The following is a 13,334-nucleotide window of genomic DNA, read 5'->3' as shown; positions in this document are numbered from 1 at the left end:
TTCTGGTCGGCTTTTCCCAACCCACGTTGTCAAGAAAAGTAGACCACCTGAGAGAGACACAATACAGCTCTTGACCATTACCTTCATGATCAACAAGTAGTCAACACAATTTTCCTACTTCTATGTCTTTTCTTCCAGGATTCAAAGCCACTAATACCAGAATGGTAAGCTGTACCAATGAGAGGCTTAGTCAAAGAAAAATGAAGACCATGCACCACCTGAAAAAGATTTTAAAAAATGACTCTACTGTACACTTTATAGCTCCTCTCAGGCCTGTTTGACCAACCAACCATCTTGCAACTGTAGTGATTATGACTTCAGAGAAGAATAGCAGATTACATTAAGAGATGGCGGTCGAATCAAACGCCAAAATGATCCAATGAGGAAAAAATTCTGGGTATTGTTCAAGTAATAGGAGAAGATTGCACTCCGCTTATCAGAGTAGTGTTTCAAGTTTCAACAACCAGTAAAATTATAATGACAAGCTGCTTAAAGAATATCATAAACTATGGAACATTGCAAGCTCTTAGTTTGAACTTTTTGTCCCGAAAGGAAAATTGCTATTTCTTCAAGGAACTTCTGCTTGAAAGCACAGATTCTCAAGAGAATATTTTTTAGTGTTATGTACATGAGAATTAATGATATTTTGATTGTATGTTTTAAGTAGTTATCTACTTCCTTTCATATGCTCTTGTCTAAGATAATAGAATCAATACTTGAATAGTTTGTCCTTGTGCTACGAAGAGAATCATGCTAACTGAAGTCAAAAAACCATTTGCTCTGGACTCTGCAGCTACACTGTTACAGTCAGAGGTATTTGAGATTTTCAAGCTATTGGCAGCAATTTCCCACGTATCCTGAGCAGCATATTTTCTTTGACAGTAACAGTAGAAATCAAGCAGTCACCAGCACATTATCGCATTTGAAATGCATTGTGATTAGTTTCAACCATTGTTGAACTGTGTAGTGCTTAGTTAGGCCCATGGGCTTGGAGCCCAAGAGCTATGTCGGTGTGTGACTGTGTGCATATATAGTATATGTATCAAGAGACACAAAGAAGCAATAGACTTCTAGACTTTTCCCCTATCCTCTTGTCATATTAAAAATCCTTCAAACTAGAATAGCAACAGAATGCAGAGTTCAGAGCAACCTACCTAGAATTCAGAGTAGGCGATGAGCATTCACTATTAGGAAATCATTAGTACCGGTTGGAAACCCATTAGTACCGGTTATCGGTTGGTCTCCCAACCGGTACTAATTATTTTTTTTTATTTTTTTATTTTCTTTTATGTTTCTTTATTCTATATTCATATTTCATATTTGTTTCCTTTACCTATACTAGTTCTAATACGCTAATACATATAAAGTTGTATTTTTCTTTAATATTACATTTGAGATACTATTCACTACAAGGTTTTGTCACTAGCGCAACGGCACGAAATCGTTGCAATAGGGGTCATTTCGTTGCAATAGGGGTCTATTGCAACCATTTTGTGTCGTGGCGCTAAAAATCATGTCGTCGCGTAAAAAGGCGTTGGAATATGCTATTACAACGACACAGGCAGCCGTCGCAATAAGGTTGCGTTACTGCGATGACGTGTGTCGTCGCAATAAGTGGATATTACAATGCCCATTGTTGTTGCAGTAGTGGCTATTGCAACGATATTACGTTGTTGCAAACAAGCGTTAATGCAACGCAAGAATGTTGTTGCAATACGAGGCTTATGCTGTTACAATATGCTAACATGCTATTTTAATGAAATACTAGTCGTTGCTATATGCGTCAACCATATCGCAACGAAATATGGCATTGCGACATGCTTAAAAGGTATCGCAACGAAATATAGGTCGTCGTTATATGCTAAACGGATATCGCAATGAGCCGGTACCAACGAATATCGCAACGAGCCAGTGCCAACAGATATCGTTATATGCTCAACGGATAAGCACACACAAAAATTCATTATCCTAAAATAAATCTACGTTCATTGTATCACATTATGAAAATTGAAACATCCCAGTCTCTCGGAGCATGAGCCAGTGCCAAGAATTACCTTCTACATTTACATCAAGTTTTACAGAACTTGTAATTCATCTTAGTATCTGACCACATTAATCAGCAGGGCTATAGGCTATCAGAAGTAGTACCCTCCAGTTGTTTCAGATGAATCATGAATGTGCATCACCAGTTGCTCTGCCTCTGTATACTTCACCTAATGCTCTAATATTCAGTAAGACTGAAATATTTCCGGCTCCTTGATGAGCCCAGCATGTTTGGTTTCTTCGATCAGGACGAAAAGACTTCGCCTGAATTCTAAGAAGAGCCATGTTTTCTCCATACTTCTCTACTTCAGTCACCATTCTGATGTACCATACATGGTATTTGCAAAACTTCACGCTTTTGGTTCAGCTGCTTGATTAGTACCTGTAATGTCCATGTCGACGTGATCCTTTACTAATGTTCGCAGGCATCCATTAATTACCCGCGAGGGCCACCACCGTCACAAAATCGTTTTGCCAGATCTACTGCCTGAAAAATAAGGCGTATGAAGAGACATTCATTCTACCAGTACCCCAATATAGCTACAAGAAAGCACCATTCTTCTTTTATATACTGCAAAAGTTGATAGGGGTAAATAAGAACCTCGCTAATGACAACTTTGTGAGGTGTTCCTTTTGATGTCATCTCTGCCATAGCAATATGGAGAATGCAGAGCTCAAGTATCTTTGCCACAGGCTCATCCTGACCATGAAATTTTCCATGTGTGAATAGCAAGTTTTTTATAATTTAACCAAGAGAGTAGTTCGATAGTTTCAATAGAAAGCAGATTAAAAACTTAAGAACGAGGAATCATCGTGGCTACTGCGAGGCAGCCTATGAGAGATCCGGATTTGATAGTTTCACTCTGTTAGGTGGAGTGTAGTGTTGCAGCGCCACTACAGTGGCAGGTCCCATATGGCGGTGGCTGTCTCAGTGTGGTGCAGTCTTCTATCGGTTCCCTATCGACGTAGGGCCACGCGTGGAGGTTTCGGCGAATACATGAGCGTGAATGTTGATGGGTACCGCGGAAAGGCTTCGGCTCTGCTACCGCTTAAGATGTGTTGAGTTCGGCACGTGTTGATGTCCCAATCCAATCGGCTATGTGTTGTTAAGTTAAGTGCAATGCATGGTGCGGCATGTGTTGATGATCCAATCCAACATGTCGGTATTTGTGTTGTTTTTTTCTTTTGTTGTTTTCATCCTGTCTGAACTTCATTTTCTTTTTAATATAATCGGCGGTTATCCTGATTCATTTCGAAAAAAAGAGTATGGATGAATACTGGAGGTGACGACAGGCGATGAGCATTGAGCAGAGCCGCTTGCCCGCGGTGGCAGCGCCTCACGGAACTGTGTCGAGAGTCCAGCTCCCGCATGCAACACGAGCGCAAGGAAGACGAAAGGATCGACTGCTTCGGTGCTTCCATTTGGGCCTCCGATGCTTTCGGCTATTCAACGAGAGGGTCCGTCTTCTCCATTCCAAAGTCTATGGCGGCATCACTTCAGCGGTCGTCGCCGACTCAGATTGCTTGTATGCAGCTCGGACTTGTTCAGCACGCCCCTGCTGAACAGCGGCGGGTCGCCGGCAATGGTGAATATGACAGATAAGCCAACACAGGGCACGCTGCGGCAGCTGCACTGACGAATCACCGATCCTGAGGCTCTGCTCACAGAATGGCATGCAGGGCTGAACTGAAAACATAAAGGAAACAAAATATCCACGCCCTGATGCCCAGATTATGACAAGCGATTCATCATACCATGAAGAATATATGCCTCAGCATCATGCATTATTCTGTTAAATGTTAATAGCTAGTAAACACTTTACACATGAAAAACTAAAGGTAGTTGGAGTACGGTTCCACAATGTTGCAACCTGTGACATTATTATTATGCTGTAACTTGTGACACCCTGCCAAAACATACAGAGATATTCCTAACAATACATCTAATTAACAAAGAGTCGTTCCATTTTCTATGGAACGTTTCCTCTTAGCAGCACTACGTTTTAGCTCTCGCACCTCACAAGTAACTACATAGCTATAGTAGGGCGGTATTGGAGAAATCCATCCTAGGAACTCCAATTTCCCAAGAGCCGTAACACTTCCATACATCACATCTTCTAATCTTATCTTTGGAAAATCCTCTTGTGAAGAGATTTGATGCTCACAATAAAATATAAGGTCTTCAAAAGGTGTAGCCAATCTCCCAAGATGGACAGGTTTATTCTGGTTAATCAGATGAAATGGATGAACACCGAATTTGGATACATGCTTCTCTACGACCCCTCTCAAGAAGGCTAGAACCTTGCACCAAAAGTGGATGTCAAAATTGTCCCTTAGCAAACGAGAGAGCATATTCGCACCAATGATGCCTCTCTCCAACTTATTGGCTATCTCCATCGCCACATGCACAAACCTCGGGTGCATCTTGGGATCTATGCTTCCAAATGTAACTGTCTTGAAGAAATACCAGAACGCTTCACTGGACAGATACTTCAAATTTAGAGCATGTGTTGTTGCAAACTTCGTGATCTTGGCAGATCGGCTTGCAATTATTATTTTACTGGTGCTTGGAATTCTCTGTTTACAAGAAGAATATAACACATTCCATGCATCTTCATTAAGATCACCAACTAAGTCAACAACAACTAGCCATCCCCTATCTTTATTCGAGTTCGATGTGCGATTTTGTTGTCTTGTTGCACATCCTCTGAATACAGAGAGGTTATCATCTGTAAAATCATGGTCGCGCAAGAACAAGATTTCTGAGAAATGATCACGAACCCTTTCATTCTTGCAAACATGAGCAACAAGGGTGCTCTTGCCAACTTTGCCAGGGCCAACAATTGGCAGGACGTCCAGTTCTTCAGAACCATGACGCTGTGTGTGCAACAGGAAGTTGATCACAAGTTCAGATTCCATCTGGCGGCCAAACATGCAGTTGCTCAGCTGGAGATGCATGCTATAAGGCTGGCAGTTCAGGCGAGGATAGCTCGGCAGGATCACAACCAACTCCTTCACATCAAGGATCATAGAACTCAAATTGTCAAGGGCCTCTTGCAATTGTTCTAAGAGCAGTGTCTTTCTATTGGAAGAACCAATTCCTTTCAGAGAACTTACTTTAGAGAGAGACAGAGAATGACTCAGAACCTGATCTTTGGCGTCCTCCACACCATGATATTGGTATCTGAAGGTGTCAAGCATGTAACATCCCTGGTGCATGGCATTTCTCAGCATGTCCAGCTGCTGGAGCATAGCTTGGTTTGTGATGTTCCGTCCTGTGGCCTCGTTGACGATTACCTGAGCCCTGAGGAGAGCCCTTTTCAGTCTGTCCTCGACCTCCAGCACCTTCGGCTTGGAGCTTCTGCTGATGAAGAAATTTATGGATCTAGAGGCCAGCTCACCCAGGACAGCAGAAAGAAAACTCTCCATTAGGGATCTCTCCTCAGGAAGATAACCCCAGCAGGTGGTTGTGTGAATGAAAAGGAGCTTTGGAGCAACAACATGAGATGTCTCTAACTTAAGACTCCAAGGAGATCAAGGTCGGTCCAATACAGTAGTCCATGCACGAGATTGTTTCATCTTTGACCCTTGGCACTCCTTTTTCCTTAGCCTGCTTCACATTCCCTATCCATCATTGTCAATCAATAGCACTACCAGCTGAGAAAGGTACAGATCTTGACCCAGAGGCCGGAGCCATCACCAACTACTGCAAAGCTGCCCTGAAACATGTGGTTTCAAATTTAAGGAGAGACTTTGTCAAACAAACTATGCATGTATGCCTTGACATAATGAAATATAATGCACACCCTGGTCATCGTTTCTTCATTGTAGTACCTTCCTGTAGGAGTGCAGTGTTCAGAAGGAACTTACCACAACCACCATGTCATGTATGCCACAGCATTCAAATACTTCAGAAGGAAGTTACCACAACCACCATATCATATTTTGATCGACAAGTGCTCAAAAGTCAAAAGTTGCGATGCGTGTTCCTACTACTGTATCTTTTCCCTCCATCACTCTGAACAGGCCGAGCCATTATCTTTCGAAGCAAAGCTGTACAAGCCAAAGAAGGTTAGTAAAACAACATACCTCAGTTAACTGAAACATTAATTTCGTTACCAGCCTACCAGGTAAGAACTGTGCAGATTGTGAATTAAAGGTTAGGTGCAGACCATATTAAATTAATTACTCTCTCCAGGAACATCAAATAAGTGACTTTCTGGACATCAACATGATCTCCAAAATGCAACTTTGACTCATATGTTTTTTTTGCTGTGTTATACTTGCAAGCCGGAAAAAAATATACTATTGTAAAACTATTTTCAAGACAGTCACATCTCAAGGTGTCAAGTATCTAACAGCCTTAGAACATGGCTTCCCTCAGCACTTTCAGATGTGGGGGCATAGTTTGGTTTGTGATATGCAAGATAGAGTATATCATGACACTGGGATTTGCGAACAATAAGCTGTTGAATGGCGTGCAATGCCTGTGAGTGAATACTACAAAAATAATGACTAATGAATTAAGAATAGTACATGTTCCATCTGAGAGATTACTTGTTCAAATCATGCAAAAAGGTCAATCCACTCGAGTAGTCCACGCACGATGTTTGACATTTGGGTCTCCTTTGGACCCAATTGTTCTGAGTGACTTTCTCCCACGTTGCTCTAAAAATAACACCAGAATCTGAGAACAGATTTTGGCTATGCAGATGTTTGGGAAACTAGATTAGTCAATGAAAAATTAAAACGACCAGAAAAGGAGAGGGATTCTACACAATACAACTCCGATGGGCCCATTTATAACCCCTTCCATCATCTTGTAATAGTATAATTTCCACAATGAAGACCATTATTTCTACAATCGTTGATGAACTTGGCACTAGATCCCTCTCTTTCTTGATCGATAGATACTTCAAGCCAGCACCATCAAGGAGGACGGCATACGGAGATTACAACGGATGCTGCTGCAGGTTCGTCTTACAGTTGAGGAGGCAGAGGGGAGGTGCATGCATCACAAACCAAGCAATGCTTCAGCAACTCAATATGTTGAGAACAGTGGTGTACAGATGCTACTACATGCTCGACACCTTCATACAGCTACTTCCTGAAGAAGAAGACAAAAAGGATCATGGTGTGAGCCCCTTCTTATCCCTGTCTAAATTTAGTCCAGCTAAACGAGTTTGTTTGTCTGCTGCAAGCAAGTATGGCGAATAAAAGTTAGAAGAGATGCTTGAAAATCTAGAGGCCACCAGTACTGATATGACTGAGTTCGCAATTTTCCTGAGGAACTACCCTCCTGTGTTCGTCAGCCATACAGCACATATCTTTTTATGCAAAAATGCATGTTTGGTCGCCAATTGGAAATGGAACGTGTAATCACCTTCTTACTACATGAAGAACCTCCCCTTGGTTACAGTTTTGGCGTGCTACCAATTGTGGGTCCAGGAAAAGTTGGAAACACAACACTTGTTGAGCATGTTTGCTGCGATGAAAGGGTGCGTAATCACTTTTCTCATATTCTCTTCCTAAGTGATAATGATTTCAGAGAAGAAAAGCAGTGCAAATAAAGAGATGGAAGTAGAAGTAAACACCAATCTGGTGACTTGAATGAAGAAAATTTTCTAGTTGTTATTGAGCTTGTGGGAATATTGAGGAGAGTGCATGGAGAAGGTTGCATTCTGCTTCTCAAAGTAGCATCCCATGAGGCAGTAAAGTTATAATAACAAATCGGTCAGAGAATATAATAAACTTTGGAACAACCACTAATATAGAACTGACTTTTGATGCGCCCCCTTTTAATCCCGGTTTAATGTAGGCCCGAGAGACAAGGAGGTGCGCGGAGCTTTACTCCCGTTAGTATTTGCAACCGGAACTAAAGGCGTCCTTTTATCCCGGATCAAAAATCAGCCAACCGTGGGGGACTCTTTAGTCCCGAGTGAAAAAATCAGCTACCCGTGAGGGACCTTTTAGTCCTGGGTGGTAACACCAACCGAGACTAAAGGTCACCATTTTAATACCAGTTGGTATTACCACTCGGGACTAAAGCTCACAACACCAACCGGGATAAAATAGGATCTTTTATCCCAGTTGAAAACACTAACCGGGATAAAAGGGTCCCCCACGGATGGCTAAAAAAGAATTAAAGTACTCGTACCCTTTTTATCCCGGTTTGTAATACCAACCGGGATAAAAGGGGGTTTTAATCCCGGTGGCTAAAAAAGAACTAAATCTCTCAAAACTTTTTATCTCGGTTTGTAATACCAACGGGATAAAAGGGGGTCTTTTATCCTGATTGGTATTACAAACCGGGATAAAAGGATCCCCCAAGATTTAGTACAAAAGAATTGCCTCCCCTATATAGTCAGATGTGGTGTGTAGATGGGATGGATATGCGCGAGGCTTGAGGTCGTGGGTTCGAATCCCACGGACCGCGCACGCGCATATTTCAGGTGAAAATCGCGTGACTTGTGACTTGCGGCGCGTGCACGTGTGGGGGACCCCCCGGGGATTTATTTTTTGCATTTTTTTTTGCAAAACCATTTATCCCGGTTAGTATTACTAACCGGGATAAAAGGGGGCCTATCCGCCTGGCGTCCCAGACCCTTTAGTCCCGGTTCACGGACCCGGGACAAAAGGCACCCCTTTTGTCTCTATTGTGTTTTCCGGATTGGTTTTCGGGAAATTTTCACCCTACCAACCGGGACTAATACCGAGTTTTCTACCGGTGAACACAAGCTCTTAACATGAAATTTTTGTCTCGTGTGCAATATTGGTACTTCTTTAGAGCTCTTGTGTTTGGAACCAATAAAGATCCTGAGGAGTAACCAAATCTAACATCCATAGCAGTGAGGATGATATTCGAGGAGTATTTCCGTTCAAAAAAAAAAGTAATGATATTCGAGGAGTATTTCGACCAAGCCGTATATGCACCATTCGCTGGACCATTTTCAGATCTAAACAACATGGCAAACCTTCTGAAATCTAGTGTTGCCATGCAGAATTGGTGCAGGATTCTTGAATGCATGAGGGAGAACAGGAAGCAAAATGAACCTCTAGAAAAATCCTATGTGATTTTGGGATGGACAATGATCATATATTTCTTCCGATAGCAGCTGAAACTACTCAATATTGTGTTGTTCACAATTATTACTGGATAGTGCTTGACAATGAAGAGACTCCCAAACTAACTATGCTAGAAGTTCTTTCTGGGAGTGTTCCACCGAATGGAAATTTTGACTTTCTAGTTTGGAAATCTCAGTTGCCGCCGTACCATAACCATATATATAGCAGTGAGATTCTTGATCTTGAGTGTGAGGTTACCAGGAATAAGCAGGGTCAGAAGAGGAAGATTTTAAGTTAGCTTACTGGCGACAAGAATCACCCATATCTCAGCATTCCTGTTCTTTCTCTAACAAATTAGGTACTGTAAATTATTATTGTACAGCATATGTATACGGGCATTTCCTTTCCTACTTTCTTCCCTATACATTTTCGCTCTTATTTGTGTTTGTGCTCTGAAGAGAATCCTACATTCATATAGTCCTTTAAAAAATAATTTTTTTAGCATGGAAACATGGGATCATTGAGCATATATACTTGACAAGTAGAAGTCTAGTACTAACTAGATTAACAGAACCATCATTTGTATCTAAATGGGAAACAAGTAATAGCTAACTAGCATTTGAGATTTGAAGCTGTTGCCACCAATTTCCCTTCACGGGTAGGATTCATTGCTAGTTAGTAATGGATGGCTCATCCAAAGCAAATATTTGGTGTGGATTCTTTTCAACTGCATATCCCATTTTGGTGAATACAAAGATGGGCTGAAACGAATCAAGGGTGGAGAAACTAACACCAGGAAAGGCAGAGCTATGCTTTCAGATTGGAGTTGAGATCCCTGGGCAAAACAGAGGTGATTGGAGTTTTCAGAGCATTAATGAATACCTGCAAGTGAAGATTCAGACCCGAAATTGGCACCTGCAGTGCCTGGCGCGCCACTAAATCGAGGCTTGCCGGCGAGACCTAATAGAGGCAGAGAAGAAGAAACCGAGCTCCTCCCACGTCATCGGATTGAGGTCCTCTGCGCCTGAATCCCGGCTCCTCGCCGCGGATCGAGTCCCCCACACCTGAATTGAGCCATCTTTCTCATCTGCCGCGGAACTGCAACGCCCCCTTCGGCATCCTCCACTCTGAAGCGGCCGCCGTGCGCAGCTTGCCAGCGGAGGTCCCAGATCGCCAGCGGCGAGCGTGCGACCTCACAGGTATCCTGTCACCGGCTAGGAACAGTTGCGAAAAGACCAGTTTGGATCGCGAGTTCGCGACTATTAATCGCGATCCGAATATATGCAAATAACCCCTGTTTTTGGATTAGGACTATTAATCGCAATCCAATATTTTGCATATAGACCCCTGTTCCAGATGAGGAATATGTATACTGCCCCCTGGTTTGGTTTTGTCTCTACCATCAATGCCGGCTCATCCCCCACCGCTAGCACCGCCGGCCATCCCAGCCCTAGCACCACCTTTCTCCTCGCACGCACGGTCAGCCAGAGACTTGAGCAAGGCGAGAACAGTTTTGGCCAATGTCTTGCAGGTCAGCAACAGCACAGTTAATGAGCGAGCGGAGGTGAAGGTACGATGGCATAGTGCGTGGAGGCGCGGAGGCGACGCTGCCCTTGATGAGCTGTGTGACTGTGGTCCGGGAGTGCCGAGTCTTGAGTGTGTAGCGAGAGGTTGGGATGCTCCGAGCAAAAGCCCTCGTCGGCGTTCTTGCTGGTGGAGATGACGGCGGCGCCCTAGGGTGTCATTCTCCCCATTGGGGGTGTCATGTTTGAGCTACAACCCTACTGCACGGGGTCCTCTTGGTGAAAACCTTGTCCAGATCCTGGATGAGCGACGGCGACGTCGACACCATTGGCGTCGTACCCTCCTTGGAGGCATCGTCTCTAGATATATATCTCGGTTTATGGCATTTCATCTTGGCGACTGCAGCTCATGGCGCAATTCCGCTGCGTGGCAAGCTGGACAGGTGTTGCTGAGGCCACGTGAAGGCGATCACAGTTATAGTGGTGACCAGGGATTGTCGTATGGTTGTCGGTATTGGCTGCTTGCAGTGGACCACGGCGGCTGGCATTGCTTGGCAATGGTCAGTGCGGCGTGGGACTGCGTCTGAGGACAGTACTTGCGGCAACGACATCGTGGGATAACTAGGCTTGTAGCAGACCGCGGCGGGTAGCTCAGCTTGGCTAGGCTACCCAGTGCGGTACATCGCCGGAAGACGGCGCAAGTGACTTCTCTAGCTTGTTGACATGGCGGTGGAGGTTTTTGTGCGGGTGAAGCAACGAGGCGAAGTCGACCTACAGCGGCGGCGGCTTGGCTGATTGGTGGAGATCTTATGGAGCAAGGCAACATTGCTCACTACTCTAACGGCGACAAAAGAAATAGATCTGTGACAAGGAGTATTGTGGTGGGCATGGTGAGGCCCCGTGCGTGGCATTTCTTCGAGGCGATGAGAGTGAGGTGGAGTCCAATTGCGGATATGGTGAGGCGCCCGCGCGTTGTGTTATCGTGGTGGCGACTGTGAGGCAGCCTGTGAGAGATCCGCATTCGGTGGTATCACTGGGTGGAGTGTGGTGTTGCAGCGGCAATACAGCGGAGGGTCTCACATGGGCGGTGGCCGTCTCGGTGCGGTGCAGTCTGCTTCTATCGGTTCCCTATCGACATGGGGTTACGCCTGGAGGTTTCAACGAATACATGAGCGTGAATGTTGGTGGGTGCCGTGGAAAGGCTTCGGCTCTGCTGCCACTTGAGATGTGTTGAGTTTGGTGCGTGTTGATATCGCAATCCAATCGGCCGTATGTTGTTAAACACTACGCCAAAAAAACATTTTTACTGGCGGTCAAAACACCACTGTGCTGGTGGGTTAAGTTCCGCACCCGCCAGCAACCACCATGAGCCAGCATAAATAGGGGTATGTGCTGGTCAGCCAGCATAGTAAGCCACTGTGCTGGCGGAAGGTTTCTCGCTAGCTCAGTTGATTTTCCAATTAAAAAAATTCTGTCGTAGTCATGCCGCTGCTCCTGCTTGTTCGAGCTCCACGCCGCTGCTACTCCCGCATGCCTTGTCCTTCAATTCCACCAACTAAAAGATAATGAGGTTAACTATGATTGCCTATCTCGGCTAATCATAGGTTGCATGTTATATATAGAAGCAATGTTACAGATATAGGTGGTTAAGCTAGACTCTCGTGTTGGAAATTACAAGGACTCTATATTTAACTATCCTATCTATGAGAGTCACAACCGAACCAGCCTATGTATGTCTTGTGTACAAATCTATTTTTAGCTTATCTCTAAATATATCTCTAACACCCCCTCTCAATCGAAACTTTCAGCCACTTGAAAGATTGAGATTGTGTATAAACTCATTGAACTTAGCAACCGGCAACGCCTTTGTGAAACCATCAGCTACCTGATCTTTCGTGGAGATGAGTCGAACCTGCAATTGTTTCTTGAGTACTCTTTCTCTGACAAAGTGAAAATCAATCTCTATATGTTTTGCTCTGGCATGAAACACTGGATTGGCAGACAAATAGGTTGCACCCAAGTTATCACACCATAGAATTGATGTGCGACTCATCTTGACACCGAGTTCAGCTAGCAATTGCTCGAGCCAAATGATTTCTGCTGTTGCATTTGCCATGGCTTTATACTCTGCTTCAGTACTTGATCGAGAGACTGTGGGCTGTTTTCTGGCACTCCATGAGATCAAATTAGTACCAAAGAATACAGCAAACCCGCCTGTAGAACGTCTGTCATCCACATCACCTGCCCAATCGGCATCTGAAAAGGCACTGAGAAAAGGACGTATTGTTTTCTGAATGTGCAAACCTAAGTTGATCGTATGCTTTATGTATCTTAATATCCTTTTGACCGTTGCCCAGTGTGTAGACGTTGGAGCGTGTAGAAATTGACAGACTCGATTTACAGCATATGATAAATCAGGTCGGGTGAGTGTAAGATATTGGAGAGCACCCACAATACTTCTGTAGCGAGTACTATCTTCGGAACTCAAGGGTGTACCTTCGTAACTTGATAATTTTTCTGAAGCCGACAATGGAGTAGTGCATGGTTTGCAACCGACCATGCCAACCCGTGTTAATAAGTCTTGTGCATATTTTCCTTGAGAAAGTGTTATACCCGCATTTTCTTCCTTGACTTCAATACCCAGAAAATAATGTAGCTTTCCAAGATCTTTCAAGGCAAAATCTTCACGAAGATCAGCGAGTA

The 13,334-nt window shown here is 43.9% G+C and overlaps 1 protein-coding gene across 1 annotated transcript; it reads right to left on the bottom strand.

Moving 5' to 3' along the window:
• Positions 1-3,912: 3,912 nt before the first annotated feature.
• On the bottom strand, positions 3,913-5,600 carry LOC101772910. Its single transcript, XM_004958787.3, has one exon. The coding sequence runs from the start codon at positions 5,470-5,472 to the stop codon at positions 3,991-3,993; it is 1,482 nt and encodes a 493-aa protein (XP_004958844.1). The 5' UTR covers positions 5,473-5,600; the 3' UTR covers positions 3,913-3,990.
• Positions 5,601-13,334: the final 7,734 nt, after the last annotated feature.

This window comes from Setaria italica, chromosome II (assembly GCF_000263155.2).
Source record: "Setaria italica strain Yugu1 chromosome II, Setaria_italica_v2.0, whole genome shotgun sequence".
Lineage (NCBI taxonomy): Eukaryota > Viridiplantae > Streptophyta > Magnoliopsida > Poales > Poaceae > Setaria > Setaria italica.
The sequence above is the reverse complement of the archived record's forward strand: the minus strand, read 5'-3'. Positions and strand labels throughout refer to the sequence as shown.